General features: G+C 41.2%; 1 protein-coding gene across 2 annotated transcripts; it reads left to right on the top strand.

Annotated features, from left to right (window-relative positions):
• The first annotated feature begins 17,746 nt into the window (after positions 1–17,746).
• On the top strand, positions 17,747–20,716 carry nfil3-6 (nuclear factor, interleukin 3 regulated, member 6). Of its 2 annotated transcripts, none has more exons than XM_058653636.1 (2): positions 17,747–18,007; positions 18,807–20,716. In XM_058653636.1, the coding sequence occupies exon 2, from the start codon at positions 18,895–18,897 to the stop codon at positions 20,116–20,118; it is 1,224 nt and encodes a 407-aa protein (XP_058509619.1). In that variant the 5' UTR covers positions 17,747–18,007; positions 18,807–18,894; the 3' UTR covers positions 20,119–20,716. The 2 variants fall into 2 exon arrangements, with proteins under 2 accessions (XP_058509619.1, XP_058509621.1); XM_058653638.1 differs by lacking the exon at positions 17,747–18,007 and adding an exon at positions 18,240–18,371.
• The last annotated feature ends 1,667 nt before the right edge of the window (positions 20,717–22,383 follow it).

The following is a 22,383-nucleotide window of genomic DNA, read 5'->3' as shown; positions in this document are numbered from 1 at the left end:
GAGAAGACATTTCCACATTAACCACGTCCACTTGTGCCCAGATGACGTGTCAAGACCAAGCTGCAAGAACTCCCAAACGATGGCCAGACGTTTTTTTTGGGAATTTGGAAACATGTGAACTCCCTTTTGGAGGCTTTGAGATTTGCTATCTGACATCACCAAGTTATTTAGTTGTTTAAAATCAGACATTCACAGAGGTCACCTGCACCCAGGCTCCTATTAGACCTGGATACCAGCTGTCAATCACACTGGTGTCCACTCATATGTATTATGTTTATTATCTATTTTCCTTTGAACTGGAACATAATTTACATAAATTGTCATGATGTTCTTTGTAAGAAGAGCTATAATTATTGAAGGAGACCATTAACTCCTCAGGAAAATATTTACTGACACTATAGATCAAGTGAGAAGTAAGCTCATTTTCCCATAGACTTCCATTCAAACTAATTCTTTTTGCAGCCAGTGGCATCTGAATTCACTGAATTTGTGAATTCCTGCATATACAGTCTATAGGGCTAAAGAAATAATTTAAAGTATGTGTATTTATAGCTTTAATTTATTTATGCAGCACATTTAAACTAAATTATATACATGTATGATTATTGTAAAGGAAAAATAAACAAAAAAATATGCAACAAAGGCTTAATAATTGAAAATGAGTGTGTATAAACTCCTTCCATTTAATATTATCAAATGACTAAAGCAGTATTACAACAGATGACAGAGTGCATTTGTCGTGCTGTGTCATTGTGTGAACACTGTAATATTATTTGATTGATGAAAAAGGCTGTTTGTTAAATTCGTCCTTAAAAAAAAAACATGTTATTTAACATCTCTGGAGTGTGTTTTCTTATCAACAGTAGAGGGCGCTATAGCCTTAAAAACTAGAGGAAAGTATTACAGAATGACAGTAAAGCAACTGTGTACTCTTGTGGACATGATTACAGGAAATAAATAGCTTTAATCAAAGTAAAAATAATGTCTGTTAAAATCTATTTGTTTGTTGGAGTAAAAGAGATGCTCAGAGATGATGTTACTGCACAAGGAGGTCATTTCATTGAAGGGTAAACATATGCATGTTGTGACAGTACTGTGGGCCTGCAGTAGTTGTGTAACATCAGTCACTTTTCCTGTAATTAGTCACTGACTTCATAGAAGTGGAGCATTTCCTGCAGTAACACATGGGTGGTGACGTCTCGAGATGTTTCAGATAGAGTCGTTCACGAGAATCGGTATAAACAGGTCACAATAAAAGCTGCTGTTCACAGCTTCACTGTGCTTTTTATACAGGGTGTCCAAAAAGTCTCTTTACAATTTAAAAAATCTATTACAAAGGCAGTTGATAAGATATCTTAACCACTTAAATGAAACCCTAAAAACTGGCTACTCACAATGTGTATCATGGTTTAATGAGACAAAAATCAGATGTGCAGATATCGTGTATCGAACAAAGATACGGGACATTACAATAAAACAAATCTGGTTAAGATATCTTATTAACGGCCTTTGTAATACATTTTTAAAATTGCAAAGAGACTTTATGGACACCCTTTATTATTATAGTTCTAAGTCTTTGTCGTCTCATTCAGTCTAACTGTTGGCAGTTAAAATATGCAAACACAGAGAAGTAAACAAAAACAGCAGTGAAGCAGTGATTGACAGCTGAGAGGAGGAAATATTAAAATGGAGCTCAGACACAGAGACAGTAGGTTTGACTCTGTCTGTCTGTCTGTCTGTCTGTCTGTCTGTCTGTCTGTCTGTCTGTCTGTCTGTCTGTGGGTCCTGATGACAGAGTAGAACGGTGACAGCTCAGACATCGTCCCGGGGGTTTGATTCGCTTCTGCACCAGAGGCAAGAACCTGAATCTATAAAAGGACAGATGATGGATGACTCATTCTTCCCTCCCTTGACTCCCCATCGGCAGGACCCGTCATCGAGGAACTCTCTCCGGGCTCCAGAGCGAGTCCCCTTCAACAATCCAACCAGCAAAGTCGTGTCATACAGAGTTGAAGATGAGACGTGTGCCAAAGAAAACCACCCAAGGTACAGCAGAGACTTCTCATCGTTTGTACTGCCTGTTGTTTGAGGGATGCAGGAGGAAATGGAGCCAATCCCGGCTGACACTTCCAAAAAGGAAGGACACACCTGGTACAGGTCACAAAGTCAGAGACAAACCACCGCTCACTTTCACACTGATGGTGAATTTAGAGTCAGTCTCTGGTTAACCTGACCTCAATCTGCATGAGTTTGAAATGTGGGAGGAACCCAGAAAAACCACAAGAGACAATATAAAATATCTAAGCTGAGCAGTGTACATACATTAGTCCAAATGTTTCCAACATTCTTTACACATCTGTATTTCTATTTAAGATAATGGACCATTTCAGTTTAATGACTTAATGGTAAAAGACTCTGCTATAACCTCCGGGACAAAGGAAGTATTTTATACTTATAGTTAGTCAGTGTGTTGTCTTTCGTGTTTTTTCTTTTAATTTTACTGTACGGAGAACTTGGCTTATGACCAGAAGGTTGCCGGACCGAGTCCCGAGGCCAGGCGAATACCTGGAGGTACCCCTGAGAAAGGTACCCAATCCCCATTGCTCATTGTTAATTGGACATTCTACATTGGGTCCAGTGGACTGCATCAGGAAGGGCATTCAGCGTAAAAAAATCTCTGCCAAATCACACGTGTGGATCATCTGCTGCTCATAGCTGAAGAACATTCCACAGTCCAAATACATGCAATATGGGGATTAGGTCAATTAGACTCTCTAAATTGACCGTAGATGTGTGAGTGAATGGAAGGTCCTCAGTCAGACCGGGTCACAAACCTGGGTCTTTTCGCTGCAAGGCAACAGTGCTAGCCACTTCACGCGCTTTCATTTCAAACTTCTAGGAAACTAGGACTAGGAAAAAACATGTTTGATAAATGATAGGTGGTTTATGACAAAGGAGTGCTTGTGCTCACTCGGTGAGTTACATCATCTCATAAAAACACTCTCCCTCTCAAGTGTGTTTTCATAAAGTGTCCATATACAGTAGAGGACATTCCACAGTGGACATGTTGTGGCTGTGGAACTTGCCCGTGCCTCTGCTCCTATTATTGATGTGAAATGAATGAATAAACATTGGGTAGCGAGAGGATGAGGTAAAGACAGAATAAACAGAGCTCAGACTGCTCAGATAAGTTGAGCCATTGTCCTCAACAAACCCCTCTATTCCGTTTCACTCTCTCCTCCCTCCCTCCCTCCTTCTCTCTCTTCTTGCACAATGAAAACTCAATTGTCTAATTCCATGATCCCACATTACAACACTACACAATGATATAAAGCAGTCTTGCACAATGAGACATATCACTGTTGTGTCTTTGTCATAGGTTTCTATGACAATTATTTTCAAATAAGATTTTTTTTATTTTTTTTATTTCCCTAAGGAACTTAAACAAATTCAGACTTATCTAATTACATTTCAACTGTCTATTGTGTAGCCAAACTCTGAGTGAGAGTGACTGTGTCATATGATCTTTGCTGTAACTTAAAGCAACAACGTGGACAAACCAAATAACAGACTTTATCATATTATATTATATTATATTAAAGTATCTTAAAAAGGAAGTTCACGCTAAAGGCTACATTTATTATTAGCCTACACTTGGATATAGGGTCAGTTTGTTAAACAGCAAAATGGTCAAATGTCACAACAGCATCATGACCAACCCAAGGGCTTCCTTCAGAGGTCGTGACCTATGAAGACTGCACAATCGTTTCAGGAAATATCTGCGTCCACACGGAACGACTCAGAGTGCTGTAGTTCATATGCCAGCGCTGTAGTTTTGCTGTAACGTTACACATTGGATATAATAACAGAAACGGAGACAGAATGAACAAAGTCACAGGAAGAAATGGAAATCATATCTGTGTGTTTAAGTTTTACAGTTTGTGCCATTTCCGTGTGCATATTTAACGACTTTACAGACTTTTTAAAAAAGCGACTAGCGACAAATCTAGTGACTTTCTGTCATAAATACGGCACATTTCTGCCGCACGAGTGTAGACACACACACAGACACAGAAGCACAGTGTAAGCGCAGCGAAGTTTGTTCAATTTAATGATGAATCATTCAAACATCAAAGTTTGTCATGGAAAGCCACAAGGTTCTGTGCTCGGACCGGTTTTATTCGTCTTATAAATGCTGTGTCCATCTCTGCTAACTGTAATGCTATTATTGCTGTATGTGTACTGTAGTGCATTATCAAATATCATCATAATTGTCATAATTGTATGACGTACAATACAATTTTGTTGTTGATCTGCTCTTTACGCACAACATGTGTTTGACGTCTGGAGGAGGGATTCTCCTCTGTTGAGGGAAAAAGGGGAATTGTTTGTTTTCCAAAGGACAGTGGATGTGTGGTAAGTGTGTTTACTGTGTCTACAGAAAACATCCGCTTTCAAACAACACTGGCAATAATGAGGGTAATTATCACTTTAGTGGAAGTAAATGTACTTATTTGTCTAGTAATAATTCATCTCATTAGTAGCCTTGAAGTTGGTGAAATGGTTAAAGTTAGGATTCTGTAAACTCCTCGACATAAACCCATAAATGCATTATACAAATATGACACCCACCAATTCACCAAATCCTCTTCCAGGGCACTGACTTTGATTTTTCTCTTAGATGAGGGGGGGGGGGGGGGGGATATCCTCCTGACTGAGCTCCTAACCACTGGCTTTTCTATGAAATCCTTGTTTTTATAAGACGATTTTATAATTAGATACATTGCACTCACTTTTACAGTTTAGGTCCAAAAGCTGCCTGAGTTACAGCCTGTAATGGTTTGATAAAACATTATCTAATATCATAGTTTCCAGGTCAGTGGTCGGGCAGGGTGATCTAAGGCCACAGGGACCTTCAGTGGTCACCCAGGCATAAATCCTCCTTAGTGAAATAAGATTCTAATCTTTTATGTCTCTCTTCCATCTCTGGACTCGCTGGCCTGATTCCTTGGCTCGGAGCATCAGTCCAAGTGAAGCCCGTTCAGCCAACAATTCAAAAGCTCTTTTGCAGGGTTTGCCTTGCTCGCGGCCTCGCTGCGGAACTGCCTCCCCGTTCTATTTCGGGATTTCAAAAGATTTGCTGGAGCTCTTCAATCCACCATATATAGCACTGCTGTGATTAGGATGCAGTCTGCGGTTATATAAACATACAGGAAACATATCCTCTGTTAAAAACTGTTAGGAAAAAAAAAATTCACTTTTGTATTTGTCATGGAAATTAATCAAAACCAATTTAAAAATATTTCCAATATTAAATTGGATTAAAGTGTTATGATTAAGTGCTTATTGCAAGTTACATAAATGGGAAAATTCAGGCAGCATAGTTCTTATATTAGAATGAATCTAAGTCTCATGACAGAATAAAAAAGTTCAAGGTCTGTTCATGGTAGCAGAGTTTTACCCTTGGATTTTTAGGAGCAGCGTAACTTTCTTATTATGGGCATTCATTTTCATTAACATCGGTTTAATGATAATGACAGAGTCAGACATTAGTCCTTCTCCTTGTCAGATCATAATTTGCGGGTGATTAAGTTGCCTGACCATCCTTCCCGAGTGCTTTACAAAACATTTCATCATCTAATGTGCGCGAGTTTTCAGTGGGGATTTCAGGAAACATGACTCGGTCACAGGAGCTCGAACAGTCGTGCAACGCGATCGGCCTCGTGTTCAGAAAGGTAGCAGCTCCTATATGACCAAGGTCAACCTGATGCAAACTTTACTAAACAAGACGTGGAATAAATGAAAGGTCGCGATGTTCCGTCAGGGTTGACGAAGTGCAGAGGAAGCCGCTCCGACTGTTCAACTGCTATAATTATGGCATATGAGTTTCATTATGCAAGCGTTCCATCGAAATGAAAGAACACTCAGTAGATGATTATTTATTTTTTTAACAAACCACAAGGTTGGTTTTGTAACTGCATTACAAACAAAAGCCCTGTTCACAAGTGAAATCCACCAAGAAGTTGATTTGCTCACTGTGGGAAGGTCGTGTCAGTTAACATTAACATCAACATCTGCTCTGTTGGATTTACGTTCCACCTGTAACTCTAAGTTATTATTACCCTGCATTCCTGCTACACTGACTATACACTGACTCTACTTCCCCAAAAATCGTCCAAAATGAAGGTAAAACATCTCAAAAATAGGCGATTCAAGCACATTTGGGGAACATTATGTTGTCCTTAGTAACAGAAACAGGGTATAGTGTGCATCACTGACATGACATTGTTTTAAAGTGGAAACAAAATAAGCACGTTGGTCTCTGCAGACCAGGTTTTCTTACATAATCTTACAGGAATCTGCCCGGCAACCGGTCTCAACATTCATATCATGCCTCAAATATGTGCTGTATTTAGTGACAACATGTTTTTAAAGAGTGGGGCAATCGCTCGGATTGTGTGCGGTGTTGAGTAACGTGACTCCGCCCCCTCCATCAGCAGCCCGTGCCTCTTAACGTGGACGTTTTGAATGTTCAAGGTTCAATGTGTTCAATGTGTTTTGTGAGGCCACTGAGATCCACACCTTTGACGACATACGTCTGCGCACTTAATCCACGCGTGGACATTTGAGCCACATTTGAAAAGAAGCTCTCGAGGCATTCTTTAAGATGAGGAATTCACAAGCAATGTTTTCCAACCACAATCTAAACAGTTCACCTTCAAGTCTAAGTCAGTATTTGTGCCAAATCTGAAAGGACAGACAGATAAACACTGTTGTTGGTGGTGATAAAAAATATAATTTTGGGTGTACTGCATTTACTCAGCTGGGTTATTACTTTTGATACTGGAGGAAAAGTCACAAATTTTACCATTGGCTAACAACGGAGAGATCAAGTTCCTGTTTGTTTTACCTGCTCATACTGCAAACTCTCTTAATTATGTCTGTGATGAATGTAGAGATGTTTACATCCCGACTGTCTAACCTGTTTAACTGCTGCTGCGAGAGGCGTTGTGAAATAAAACTACGCATCAATTTGGAGCTGCATAAAAATCCTCCAAAGATTATAAAACACAGAAAGAAAACCACGAGCGTCTCATGTGATTTGTGTAGTGGCACACTGACGGATTATACGCACAAAGCCTGTGGGTTAGAAGGAGATGTGACAGCGTTGTTTCTCAGTGTTTACTCGCAGTGACAAGGTTTATAGACGGTGTTTCAGAAGAAGGAGAGATTAACAAACGCACAAACTCACAACAACAAAAACACACACCTCCTCCTCGTCATAGTAAATGAGCTCTGTTGTCGTGGCTGCACTTCAACAACATGAAACCCTCGGCCACACGCGATGACCCTGAGCTCTCAAGACACTGTGTCACTGTCGTACTGCAAGGAACACGAAAGTGGGGCATCTATATCGGTGCTACCCTCTGATTATAAACACATTATGCAACCGCACAGCAGGCTTTACATAACCACATTTTACATAACATCTCTGAACTTGTGTTTACACTCTTTGTTTCCAAATTAAATTGTCCCAACCCCTGTGTGGTCATGTCATCCTCCTGACAACAAAGCAAATATGTTACTGTATTTGTCTCCGACACCTAAGGCATGTCCTCATGCTGCAATTTCAATGTGTTTCTGCCGTCGAGTCAGGTGCACGTCCCTGTTAACTAACATTCAGACACGTTATGAACGTACACCGTTATTTTCCACGACTGATAATGGTGATACTATTGTGTATTCATGGTGAATTAAGTTAAATACTCAAAAGTGCACTATTTATTCGCTTGTACTGCGACGTGTGCAGTTAATTTCATGGGAGGGTTTTAGTTTTTTTCTACGGCTACCTTTCGAGGATGTACCATCATAAATTCATTGGGTCAAAGGTCAAACTGAAGATGGCATTCACATTTATGTACATGGTGAGGTCTGATAGTTTTGCTTGGCAGAGCCCATTTTCAAATGCAAATCTGAAAACACAGCATACAAATGACACAATAATAACATCGACGACAATGAATGTGCGCACTGCAGCTTTAACCTAACCCGAGTACTCAGGGAAAACCCTCGGAGACACAGTGGGGACATAAGACAGTCCACACAGAGAAAAGCCACCTGGGGCTGTCATGTTGAGAGGAGATGGGACTAATCGGATCATGACTGCTCTGAATTCTGGGTAAACAGGAGAATGACTATGTCACAAGGAGTCTGTCTCCATCCTCCTCTGACTCACTGGTGTCAGTTACTATGACAGATCTGAGAAGACATACGACTTTATATCCATGTCATTCCTTTTTAAACGTTCCTGTTGATTCCTCTCATCCTCTCACACTCTCCAGAGACAAGTCCCCTCTAATATATGCCATTTGCTTTATGAGCATTTCATAAGCTACCCCACCCACCCAACCACGCCAAAATCATCAAAAGTGGTTGCTGTGGAAACAGCGTGACGACATTTTCAGATCCCAAGAATAGAAGCATGAGTAGGGAAGCAGGTCTAAGGCTTCTTGGCTTCTGCTTCACAGTCAGTCTGAGTTCCTTTCCAAATGTTTTCCCTGGATGTGTCGCAAGCCAGAGCTCAAATGATGCTGAAATTCTGTCTGATTACAGAGCAGCTGGTGGCTTCTGTGTTGACACTATTTGATGGAGGTTAAATGAAAAGAAAAAGCAGCGTCACATGGCTGCTGGTAGAGTTTGGAGCCGACGGAGGTCAAACAGGCGAGGATCGGCCGATCAACGATCGATCAAGAAGCCAATCTTGAAAAAAACACATGTGCACAGACACACGCACAGCTTGTTATAAAACAATCCCCCCCGCCCCCCAAGTCAAACAATCTGAGTCATCGCCTATTTATAGATACTGCAATACATCTTTCATGTGTATGGGCATTAGATGGAGGCTGCTGGAGCTGCAGCTGTGGTGATTCATGACAGGACTTTCTCTTTAGCTGCATTTGTCTTTGTCACCAGCCAAAATGTAAACATGTGGAAGTAAAGGGAGCATCAACAAGATAGAATAAAAGACTTAGCATCCATACGAACACATGAAGCTATACCACCAGCTCATTAACCTATCAATTCACTTCAATTCAAGGTCAGTGGTAGAACAGCTGAGACAAGTCATCCGCACACAAAATACAAAAACTACAGGTTACATTGTTAACCTGTAACATCTCATCTGAACGACATCTTCACCTCTCGCTGGCTGCAGGAGTCACGTAACATCGTCAAAGTCTCTTTCTCATCCGGCCCGTCGCCCTTTATGAACGGTTAGCCCTCTGGCAAGAGACACAGATCCATTAAAACACGCACCACGCCATTCCTGAACAGTTTGTTCCCCCCGAGCCGTAATCACACTGAGCAATGAACTTTAAAAACCTCCCAACATGAGACGATACAGCACCTCCATGTGCTGACCACAGTGTTATTGTGCAATATATTGTTATTTATCTTAATTAGCTCTCTCAAATGCATACATCGACACTGAAATTGAAAGATTTTTACTTATTTAATTTACAAATATCGCATTCTGAATTTTGTTTTATATCCTTACAATGACAATACAGTAATTCATCTAATAAAGTACAGATAAGGGTGTGTTTTATTATTATTCTCTTCTCTAACGTGTGCTATTTGCTAATGTTAAATGTCCATTGTGTAACATTTAGCAGGGTTTATTGTCAGAGGTTGTATATATTTTTACATGAATATGTTTACGTAAGTGTAAAAAAAGAAAAAATAGTTTGGCTATAGTCTTAGAATAAGGCTTTTACATCATTTTACATAAGTGTCTCGCTTTATGGAGGTCGACAAAGGAAGGTTTGTTTTAATTCTCACACACTACACAAGGGGTTAGTAATAGGCGGAGCCAGAACCGACATGTCATTGAGTTTAAATTAGTTTGGACACTTTTCTGACAGTGTTTCTAGCGTTTCTACACGCTCATCAGTGAAAGGGACATGCGGCATGTCTCTGATTGGCCAGTAAGTCAGCCAATCACAGGCACAGTGCCTTCATTACGCAAAAACAGCAGGTAGTGACAGGGAGAGCGAATTACAAAGGATCGAGAAGACGAGAGAGCGAAAAGCGGCGAAAGTGTGAGTCAGTGTACCATGGCTTGTTCCAAACCACGTAAGGTTGACGTAAAAAAAACAAAACAGGCTTTTAATCCAGAATGGACCGAGGCGTTCATGTTCATTCTTCCTTTAGGAAGCTCGGAACTGCTGTGTCTCATCTGCTCTGAGACGGTGGACGTGCTATGAAACTAAGCAAAAAAAAATTATTTTATAAATGTTACCCACTAAATTTGGCAGTTCAAAAAATAAACATTGTTTAAATGGCATTGAATTAGAGCGTCCTTGACTTCACACAGTGCAGATATGGATACACTGACTTCATTATGAATTAATTGTAATGTATAACTAAATGATAATGCATCTTAAACATGATGGTGCTGTGGATCCGTGGAGGAAAGTTTTCTCTATCCAGACCTCCTTAAATCATAATTGACTATCCCTGCACTACAACTTTGTGTGTTTTCATGTTACCTTAAGACAGAGCCAGGTGAGTTATTCCTCTTCTGTTCTGTCTGTTGTTGAATATCTGGCAAAGTGACACAGACGGGAACATGGCGTCTTCTCATTCGACTCTAACGAGAGGAAAGAAAACATTATTAAAAAGCTTCTGATGTTTGTCAGTCAAATAAAACATCTAACAAGAGCAGCGTGAGATGGAACTCAAAAGATCAGCAGATCTTAATGTTTTTTAACGTGGTAAACATGGATAAAAAGACGTATTAAAACACCACAACAGCTCGTCTGTTCTTCCACAACATCACTTATTACATTAGATAACTTTACGTGACAGGTGTAATGAGGCCGCACACTGTGTCACTACACCAGGGACTTTTCATCTAATCGATGAAACTGCACAACTACAACTGAAGCTCAGAGGAACAAATATAGAGAAAAAGTCAACAAAATAAGGCATCAGAGGAAGCTCTGTCGTTCCGACAGGTGACATTAAGCTGAAGGCAATGCATGGCCGCCCGCGTCACCTTCCTCAGGCAGCAGCTAAGTGTGTCAGCAGAGTGACGGCCTCCTCCCACCCCTGTCCTCCTCTCTGGACTTCCCTTGTGGTCGTCGACTTCAGAGTGTATTTTAAGCTCAGCCGCAGCTTCTCCTTCCCCACAGAGAACATTTACGTAACGCACCTTTGCCCCCGTCAACTCTGGCTAACACATTTGTGCCGGACTCGTTTTTCTTTATCAGACGTGGTCACCTGGTGTAAACATTCTCATCATTATTTATATCCATCCTGCTGCTCACTGCTGCTGCTGCTGCTGCTGCTGCTGCTGCTGCACATATAATTCACCCAGGAGCTGATGAACGATGAAAGAAGCCGCGATGATAAAACGATACTGTGAAATATGATTCTGAGAGAGACTTTAAATATTTGCGATAGAAACAGCTGTGTTTACAGCCAGGCTTTTAATATCAGTCATGAATTTCAAATAAATCGTCCAAACCCAGAGATCTATTACCTCTGATATTACACAATGGTGATGGAGATTTGCTGCAAAAGCTTTAATGATTTACTTCTAATTATACGCATATAAGTCTGAGTTTCCCTGACAGATATTGATGATTGTGGTGATAAACTGATGTGGCATGGATCAAAATATTAACTCTAATAGAAGTATAAAATATGAATTGCAACAGGCTGGTATTACTTTAAATGGCCAACTTCTCACTTGATTTATATAAATAGTTTTCTCAGTGTTGGTGTTGTTGACAGCTTTTAAGCTTCCGGTGTGACTGAAACTCACACTGCCTTGAGACATGAGATGTTTGTGCAGTGTGGAGCACATGCTCCGGGGCTTAAAGGGTTTTTCTGCCCTATTTTCACTGCAGGTCAAGGCTGCAAGGTGAGCCGTTCCATAAGAGCCTGCGATAGAATTTCAAGAATTCAACTTGAACTGGTTGAACTCGTGTTGATCCTCACTGGTGCTCATGCTTTGTAACATCACTGTGAGGAAAGTGTGAATGCATTATTATACCATGAAAGAATCACTGATTTGGATTTGTGTCCTGTCTTTCCAAACAAGGATGGAAGTCATTTGACCTTTGTTGTTTGTCTCCTTTTTTGAAATCTATTCTTTGCTTATTTCCAAAGCCACTTTCTCAAGTCGATGTGTAACACACACACACACACACACACACACACACACACATTTCAAAAGTTGAACTGGTGTGTGATGAAACTCACTTCCTGTTGCATAAATCAAACTGACATGTGGAAATCGCCTATTACGGAAATAAACAGCAACTCATTGAACTCTTTTTTACATATGCAACAATTGTAACATTGTAATTAATGTCAAATGAAGACAAATTAAACATCTTTAATGTTAAATAACATCTTTAAACATAGATACTCTCTTGTGATGATTCTCTCTCGAGGCCAAACTTGAGAGACTTCATTAAAAGAACGCACAAAAGACACTTCTCAGCGTAAATGACTGCAGTTTCCTGAACGATTTCTCCCACTCCAGCGCTCATTTATCGTAGACTTGAGCTGCATCATTGTCCACATTTATCTTTAGCCAGAGTGGGTGTGGAGACTCATCACGGCTCTTTCCTCTTTCAATAGTGTGGTGGCGTTCATGGTCAGAGGTCAGCCGCTACAGGAAGTAAACAAAATGCTGCTGCTGCTGCTATATAATGAATATTGCTATATTATGATTTGAAATGAAACAGCAAAAAAAGGATTATAAATCAATTATATCACAATAAAATGTCAGATAATTAGCAGACTGTTCTTTGGTTATGAATGAATGTTTAAGAAACCAGTTGCAACAAACACTTGTTAAACAGATAACAGATAGTTTTTTACTCTAAGTAATAACCTTATTTATTTCCTGTTGATCTTATGCTTGGCCCACTTTGCTTCTTTATTATATTGTTTTGGGATGTGAGAAGTCGAGTTGTGTTCGTACTTTCAGAAGTAAACAGGATGGTTATTTTCCTTTTATTATCTTTTTTTTTTTCTTTAAATCGGTTTAACTTGCTTCAGTTATCATGACCGACTGCAGCCAGTTTTGCTCGTGAAGTGTAACAGATTGCGACATCTTTGTGGATCATCTAAAATAAACGTTAGAAATCTCTCCATCATAGTTTGGCAAACACACAAACAGCGTCTCACACAGGTCCCCCACTAAGCTAGAAACAGCCCCGAAAATGAATCACAGTGATGAATGTGTTCATTTTGACAGCACTAATATATTCCTGGCTTACTTTACATCCTCCCACTGCCTCAGAAGTCGTAAATGATTTCAATGAAAAGTGGCTGCCTGCCTTAGAACCAGCAGAGAAGTAGATAATAATAATATTAATGAAACCATCACTCCTTTTTTGTTTGAGCATATTTGTATTTTGTATTTTCTAAGTTTGACACCCCTGGTTTACACTGCAGTCAAGAGTTCACACGACGCTGATTAAGCCTAACACCTCTGTACGATTCTCTCCGTGTTTCTCATTATGCTTCCATCTCATATCGCCCAGCAACATCCAAGCACAGCGCGGGAAGGGCAGATCAGGGCAGATCAGGGCAGTTTATCTTATATAAAATAAAAAAAACAAAGTGATTTGTTTTATGTCAGGACACATGGGGGCAGAAGTACGTTGCACTAGTAAAGTGAGATGAAAGCAGGTTGGAGCATGACTGAAAACACAAAGAAGTGTCCACGGAAAGTGAGTTCTTCTGTCCCCACCCGCCCCAGAGATCCTGCTGTATACACACAAATGCTCCCTCAGTCAGATCTGATAGTTTCTGTTCACAAAGACCAAACAGAACTATTACAACAACACATAGGTGCAGAGGACACTAATACAAATCCCCAAAGGTTACACAGTGCAGCTTTCAGTTTCAGTATTATTCATGCTTTCACTCAGTGCTATTTTCTTTATACAAAGAGAGCGTTTGGCACTTTGACAGCACAACACACTCCACTGGGTTACAAAGACAACTCACTTCTAATGTAATTTCCCCATCAGTCATGTCAGAGTGTGTCTACAGGCACAGGCTTGGCCTTTCACGGCACATTATTGCCCTAAAAACAACATCAGTGCACCACAGCAGGGTGTGTTTGTGTTTGTGACATTGCCAGTGATCCATTTCGCAGAAACAAGGAGGTAATTAAGCCCGAACGACACGTCATTTAAAGCACTTTGAGCAGCTTTCGTGGACAGCGTGAAGTTGCGGCTGCACAAAGAGAGAGTTACAATAAATGTGGTGCAGCTCAGTGACGTCGCTAAGCTTCTATCATATGCGCGCTGCTCCGGGGATCAGATAAGCATCGCTCTATTATTGTGCACAGTACAAAGGCACGAGCCAGACTCACACGGCACTGTTTTCCTCTTTTGAGCACATCATATATGTGACCACAGAAATCGCATGTGTGATTTCAAAGGTCTATTATTATGAAATGGGCTTTTACAATGTGATTTCACTCATGATTGGTGAATATTTCCAAGAGGCTTTTAACCTTTTCAAACAAAGAAAAATACAGTGAATGTTTATCGGAACATTTTCACATATCAAGAGTTTTTTGGAAATGACTCAAGTTTAATCTTATTATCATGGTGTTTTTTTTATTTAAAAAAGAATCACGTGTACTCTGGACAGACTTTCTGTATAATATTTGAGATTTTATATTTAGAGGCTTAAAATAAGTCCTGTGGGCTTTCTGTGAAAAATATCTAATTGCAAATTTATGACAGAATTTATTCCAATTGCAATTTGATTTGCAAAAACTGTTTTCTAGTCAAACAGTGACTATGAATAAATAAATATGCCACAAAAAATTGTATGAGTTAAATGTTATTTCAAAAGATGATAGAAGAGGCAAAAACAAAACACTTAAATTGCAGCCTTATGATTTGCTATTTACATTGTTTCAAATTGCAATTTTGATTTGATCGCAATCAATTGTTCATCCCTTCTTTGTTGGTGTTCATTTATCTTTTGTGTGTTTTCTTGTGCAGAAAAGATCAATACTGCTCCTGTGTTAGTGCAGTAAATATGACAGCAGCCAGGTAGCTCAATCAAACACAGCTCATTCTTGCAGTGAGGCAACAGTGTTGCCCACAACCGGTGCTAACCACTAATCCACCATAACGACTGGAAGCAAGTGAAACCGCTGCATGGACCGTTTCCATTCAGACGAGCCAAGCCGACTGACAAGTGTATCAAACGTAATAATGCCAGACAATCCGATTAATCCCCCGCTTACTTTCTGTAAAACTCAACTAACATTGAACAGACACAATGAAGACTCACAGGGCTTTGCTGAAAGGCAGAAAGCATGTAGAGCTGCAACTAATGATTATTTTACAAAATGATTCACTTTTAATGATTTCTTTGTTATGCAGAGCAAAGAAATGAAGAAAAGCTTAAATAAAAACTTATTCAAGCAACTGCCACATGATCGATCTTTAGAGCTTTTTTTGATTTCACCTGCAACCCGGCGCCTACATGGGCAATACCAGCTGTCAATCACACTCATGTGCCATGATTTCTCAAGTTATTTTTATCAAAACAGGAACATAGTTTACAAAATCGACATCAGGATCTACTGACGAAGACCTGAAACTAGCAACTGTGACTAGAACTCGACAGGAAATGATTTACTGATGTTATCAATCAAGTGAGAAGTTGGCTAATCTCATTTTGTTTAGAATTCTGGTTCGCATTTAATATATTGTTGCTTCCAGGTTGGCTTCAGAGAGGAAAATAGAAGACTTTTTTTTATAAGCTGGATATGCAGCAGACACGTGTGTACAGTCAAATACGTTAAAAAGATCATTTTGTTCTTGCAAATAGTGCTAATGTCAGCGTGTATTTGAACGACGAGGCGGAGGAGGTCACAGGAGACACATTTAAACGCCAGGTCTGAACAGGACACACACACACACTGAGGGTAACAATGAGTCAGATGTTGTGTAATGCAACTCTGGATACAACTGATACAGGCGAGGACTGCTGACATCCGCAAGCCACAGAAGTGCTGTTTAAATCTGGTTTTTAGACGTGTGGTTTTGTGTTTAAACTGAATTAGACGATTCATAAATGCATAGAAATGTGGCACATTGCATCATGTTTGTCGGGTGTGTAGCAGAATTCCAGATAGTAGTCTCTACTTTGCCTTAAAGATAAGTGTTCATATTAACTGTGCAGTATAGGGTTGAAATGTTTCTTTGGAATCTGGCTTTATAGAGAAAAGGTGAGGTGTGTAAATGGGATGTTTTGTAATTTCCTGAAAAAGGTCTTAACCCTGCTTGTGACATACAGTTCGTAACAAGATGAACCTGTAATGGAACCTCCATTCCAGTTCCTCCCGTTTGTTCACCTCATGCTTTCTCAACATTGTCACTGCCCCCTGTCAAATGATCCCTTACTTTAGTAGTTTATTAACGTAAATACTTCATTAGCACAATGAAGACGCTAAAATAAATAAAGCTCATACATTGTGGCACTGCATTGTGATACAGAAATGACAAAACAAGCATTATGAAACTAAAAATAAAAATAAATCATTTTCTGTTATTATGAACAACAGTACAGTGCATTTCCGACAAATCGTTTTACTGTGTCTTACAACAGAATATTAAGGCTTTATAATACCTTTGGTTCCTCCCTGTAAAACTTGTAATAAAATTCCAATAACAAAAATCCACACCAACCTCACATAAACATCACTTTTATTTAATAAACTCATCTTTGCTGAGACACCAAACAGCCTGTTCTTCCTGTTCCAATTTAGCTTTTCCACATACGTTTTCTTTTAACATTGGATGTACAACTATATACTGTATATATATATATATATATATATATATGTGTTTTGTTTTTTATTACAACATCATTATTCAACTAAACTAACTATATAAAAAATGCAACACCTTTGATTTGTTAAAATCACGTGGTGTGATTATTGCAGTTAATGTGTGTGTGTGTGTGTGTGTGTGTGTGTGTGGACTAACTGTCAAACTAATCTTTGTGATGACATTTTGACCTTGTGAGGACATTTTGAGGACATTTTGGCTGCTCCACACACAACTTTAATGGGCTTTTTGAGGATTAAGGATACTGCTTTAAGGGTAAGGGTTAGGCATTTAGTTGTAATGGTTAAGGTAAGGGTTACGGGTTTCCTGGAGAATGAATGTTGTTTAATGTAACGTTCTGGAATTATATGGTGTGTGTGTGTGTGTGTAGGGCGTACAGTTACCTATAAGCATACATGTCCACAAAAGAACCTGAATTGAGTCATGAAGTTTCAAAGCTGATGTATGAATCTGAGGCTGATCACTGATCACTGCATTCAAATGAAGGTCCAAAAAGGTTCAAAAGTTGTGAATCTTCTCCTGGCAAACTTGTGTGTTTCACATCATGAACACAAAACTTGTATTTCTAATAAAAACACGGCTGAGTCACAGCAGCTGCCTGTTAAAGCGCTGCGGAGAAACAAGAGGCGCAACATTATCTAATTGTTATGGCAGGATTATGCTGTCAGAGGGGGCGGGGCGAGTGAGGTCAGATGATGTTGGTGATGATGATGATGATGAACGGCGATGTTGTGAAAGCCGATAGGAGCGGGCGGGGGTGGGTGGGGGGGTACTGGGGGGGGGGGGGGGGGGGGTGAGTCACAGAAGGAGGCGCTTTCACAAACACACACACACACACATACAGAGAGAGAGAGGAAGAGCGCGCTGTTGGTTCATACGAGGATAGACTCCGTCCCGGCCTGAACTCGACGTTACAAATAGGAGGTGCAGCATTCCAAGTGGAGCAGAGAGGAGGTGCGACACACTGACGCACTGATATGAAGTGAGGGCGCGGAGACCAACACCACAGAAGAAGAGACCCACACACACACACACACAGAGCGAGAGAGAGAATTCAAACTACATTTAAACACGCGGACAGAAGTCATCAGTCTTCACAGGTAACGATGCTTTCTATTATTCTCTTTGAAACGACGGACATCGTATTATTATTGTGCTAATTAATAAAAACAACAGGGAATGTTTGTTTGTTTTTTTGTTGTTTGTTTAAAAAAAACACATTAACATTCTCAAAGTTATAAGTTATATTATTAAGTTATATAATTTAAATTGACTTTAAACTCCTTGAATATAGTTTGAGATGATGGTCTGTTCAAAGGTATCAAAGGCATCAATTCATTCGATTCATCGTTCCCTCGTGTTCATACACTAAGTTTCCAGTTTGTATAAATTATATAAATATAGGTCACACCGAGCGTGGAGCTGCAACTCTAGACCCGGTGAATGTATGTCAGACTGATGCGCGTGAGTCTAAAATTAGTGATGTGGATTGGAGGTCAGGTCAACATGTTCCTAAAGGGTTTAAGTGTCAGAGCTGATGAAACGTGTGTTTTTATTTAGTTATTTAGTCATTTATGTTTATTATACAGACCAAACAGTGGTCAAAGCTGTGAATGTTTGATGATGAGGTCTCAAACTAAACTAAACACAAATGTAGGTTCAGATCTGAGCAGGTTAAAGTCACATTATCACAGAGGTTTGTATGTAACGAGCAGCTGCGGAGCCTTGTTTGGCTGATGAGGATTGCATTCGTGCACACACTGTCCCATATTCGAGTTAAGCAATGCTCTGCGTTTCACCGGAGAGATGTAATGGTGTTACATAATAGTGTTGTAATAGCTCTTGCGTAACCACTAAAATCCATCCTCTCCCCTTTGATTCCTTCCCTTTGATCACTAGGTGGCACTGTTGCTGCATCTTTGCCCACCAGGAATCCTGCATTGAGCAGTCAGCACCACACACAGTGAGGACCACCTCTGACGTTGTGATGTTTGAGGAGGAGGAGTCCCAGCAGGAAGCGGCCGTGCTCCAGACGCTGGAACCTCCCCGTGCAGTGAGTCCAGGTGGAGGTGCAAGAGGACGAGCCGGGTCGCGGTCCTTCACAGACGAGGCCGTGTGCATCATGACCTCCGGCAGCTTGCTGGCTTGTTCCCTCCTCGGTCGCACAACTGCCATCAAACGCAAAGAGAGTCCTTCTTCCAGCGTCCGACGCAAGCGCGAGTTCATACCTCAAGACAAAAAGGACGATGGCTACTGGGACAAGAGGAGAAAGAACAACGAGGCGGCGAAGCGCTCGCGAGAAAAGCGCCGCATGAATGACATGGTCCTGGAGAGTCGGGTTCTGGCTCTGCTCGAGGAGAACGCTCGCCTCAGGGCGGAGCTCCTCGCCCTGAAGTTCCGTTTCGGACTGGTCAAAGACCCGTCCAACGCTCCCATCTTGCCTCTCACTGCCGCTTCTCAGCACAACGCTCAAAACTTGACTCCACACTATCATCTCCACAGTGGGGATGTAGGCCTCCCCAGCTCCTCGGCCTCTTACCCCAACAACAACCAGACAGGCCAGCTGACCCGAGTCTCCAGAGACACCGGTCCCATGTCAGAGGACTCTGGATTCTCCACACCAGGCGGGTCCAGCGTGGGCAGCCCCGTCTTCTTTGAAGACCGGCTGAGCGAGCATGGGAAATTATCCCCGCAAAGAGCAGAGGACCTGGGCTACGACCTCCATCACTCCCCGGCTGATGTCCACCACACAGCAGGACTCGCCGGAGCAAAGCCGGACCAAGCCGATGTGATGAGAACCCTGCCTCACAAGCTGCGTTTCAAGACATCGGGAAGTGGCGACGGGTTCGACGTGGCAGGGGACAGTCTCGGGGCCAGACGCAGCCCCACGCTGTCCACAGCGGGACAAGACGTCCCCAGAGAGACCGTCAAAGGACAGGGTTTGGGGGAAATGGGAGCAAGACAATGCGCCCAAGGCTCATGGCTCCAGCAGCTGGAAGGGGCCGAGGGCAGAAAAGGGAGACAGTCTCCTCAGTACAACAACGCCTCAGCCACCGGCTACAGCCTCCAGCCTCGCCCCGCACCGGGACAGCAAGAGTTTCAGTATCAGCATGAGAACACACACCTCAAGTCCCAGCTCACGTCTCTCAGTGAGGAAGTGGCTCAGCTCAAGAGGCTTTTCACAGAACAGCTCATGTCCAAAGTCAACTGAGGACTCCGCTGCGCTGCAGCACTTCTCACATGGACTTCTAAATGTAAAAACAGTCTGTGTGTTGTTGCTGTGACCTCATATTTGTGACTATACCGCGATTAAATGTCTGTAGGCGGCCGTCGTCTCTTAACCTGCTATCAAAAACAACGGCTTAATCTCGACTGCTACTTAATCAGTGAGGAGTAGAATGTAAAAAAAACAGTCTTACACTGTGACAACTTAAAGCACACAGCACAATGGAATCTGTTTGCATAATATCCTCGCAGACAGCAGCTTCAGGCTGTCAGAACATCATGATGGATGAGCTTAGTAATTAGATTTTACTGGACAAGTTTCCCACAGCTGATATTTGCCTATTACAGCCCCAGACAGTGTGTGAGGTGTCAAAGACTGAGCTTGTTCACCTCAGAAACTGCATCACATCATGTTTGATTCGACTTTCCTGTAGGAAACACACTGTATTTCATGTGATTGACATTCACTGTTTGTCTGTGTTCATGCCGTGCAGTTTGAACTTCTCATTACTGTTGTCTGTTCCGAGCTGATTTACTCTCTCTTGTGTTTTCATATTAAAAATAAAATACATTTGACACATTCACATCCGTGTTGGTGAAGTCGATTATTACCCGAGGAAAGAGCGGTCCGGTTTACTCATGAGGACAAATTGGATTTAATTGTAGAAGTCAGAAAAGGAAGGAAAGTCTTTTGAAAGCTGCCACTGATTCTGACCTAAACTAGTAATTCTTTCAATGAATAATAGAAACTCTCTGAATTATGCTTTTAAACACTCAAGGATCGAAATGTACCAGTTTATTAGAATCTCCACTAAATGAAGCAAAGGTCACATTGTTCCTATTTGTCTCCATGAGATGCTGCTGATAACAATGTGTCACAGAATGAGGGTGGGGTCAGGTTTGACGGATAAGTGTTGACAAATTCTGGCAGTGAGAAATGGAGACGTGCACTTGGCAGGTTTTTCACAGACAGAAGCAGAGGGTGAGGGTGTGTCTACTCTAACTCGTCTGTCCTTATAAAACCCGTCCAAACACAGAATAACAGCCTTAATTCTCTCAGCTGCAGGGGAAGAACTCAACACGTCAGTTTATCAGATACACGCATCCACCTTTTATGCTTCGTAAAGACAGTTTGACAATTTATATTCAATTCCCTGAAATGTTGTAAATCTTCTGCTGTTATCTAATTTGTTTATTTTTAATACGGCGTCAGCAGGGGGCGACAAAGACAGGATTTTAAGTTTGGCTCTGGAGCCCAAATCATGCAATTTTTATTTCATCCTGCAGTTTAATATGACTGCAGCAGTCTCCGGGAGAGAATCTCATCCAGTTATACAATTCAATTATCTAATACCATAATAAAACAATTATTTGGTTATGGTTACGTATCAAATACGTGTGTCATCATTTTTACTGCGACAGCGATGATGCTCTCGTCTGCTAATGTCATAAAATAAAGAGCTGAATGAAAAGACACCCCGAGACAAAAATAGATGAAACCTACGTGACCGGATTACAAAATTTAACAACATGAATGCTGTTTTTTTTTTGCTCGCGATTCCTGAGACTGCACATATTCGAGCAGGAGAAGAAGCCTGTGGTGGAACAGAAAGCTCAGTAGAAAGATAGAGGCGAGGCAGATGCTGCAGGTGTGAAGCTGAGAGAAGAAGAAGATGAAGAAGAAGAGGGGAGCCTGATTTAATGAAGCCACGGCAACACGCTGCTGTCCTCACGCACACCCATGCACCCCCAAATAACACGCATCCCCCCTTTTGCTTCCAATGAAAGGGATAATGCCTGTTGCTAGGCAGGCAGTGTGCCAGTTGCCATGGAAACGCTCGCAGACATAGCTGGAAGGGGTGAAAAAAAAACATCGGGTACGGGGTGGGGATAAGGATAAGGACGGGGTGCAAGAAGAGAGGGAGTGATGCAGAGAGTGAGAGTAAGTGTTTATGTATGTTTACGGAGGGGGAGGGGGATCCAAGTTCACGGCCAATGCTTCTGCTCCTCGAGACGCAGACGGAAACAAAGAGATGTGAAGGAATGGGAATCCGTATTTAGCTCCACATTCGGGGGGTTACCCTCCGATGGTGTGGATTCTGAATGAATGGCAGAGAAAAGCAAAGATGAATGAAATGATGGCACAAATCTGGACTGATTCAATCCTGTCTTTAATAATACACAACAGAGGTTCAGTTTATATAATGTTTATGCACTGTGCAAATACACTTTGATATGCAATATGCAATGG

Source organism: Solea solea, chromosome 16 (genome assembly GCF_958295425.1).
Source record: "Solea solea chromosome 16, fSolSol10.1, whole genome shotgun sequence".
Classification (NCBI taxonomy): Eukaryota; Metazoa; Chordata; class Actinopteri; order Pleuronectiformes; family Soleidae; genus Solea; species Solea solea.
The sequence above is the reverse complement of the archived record's forward strand: the minus strand, read 5'-3'. Positions and strand labels throughout refer to the sequence as shown.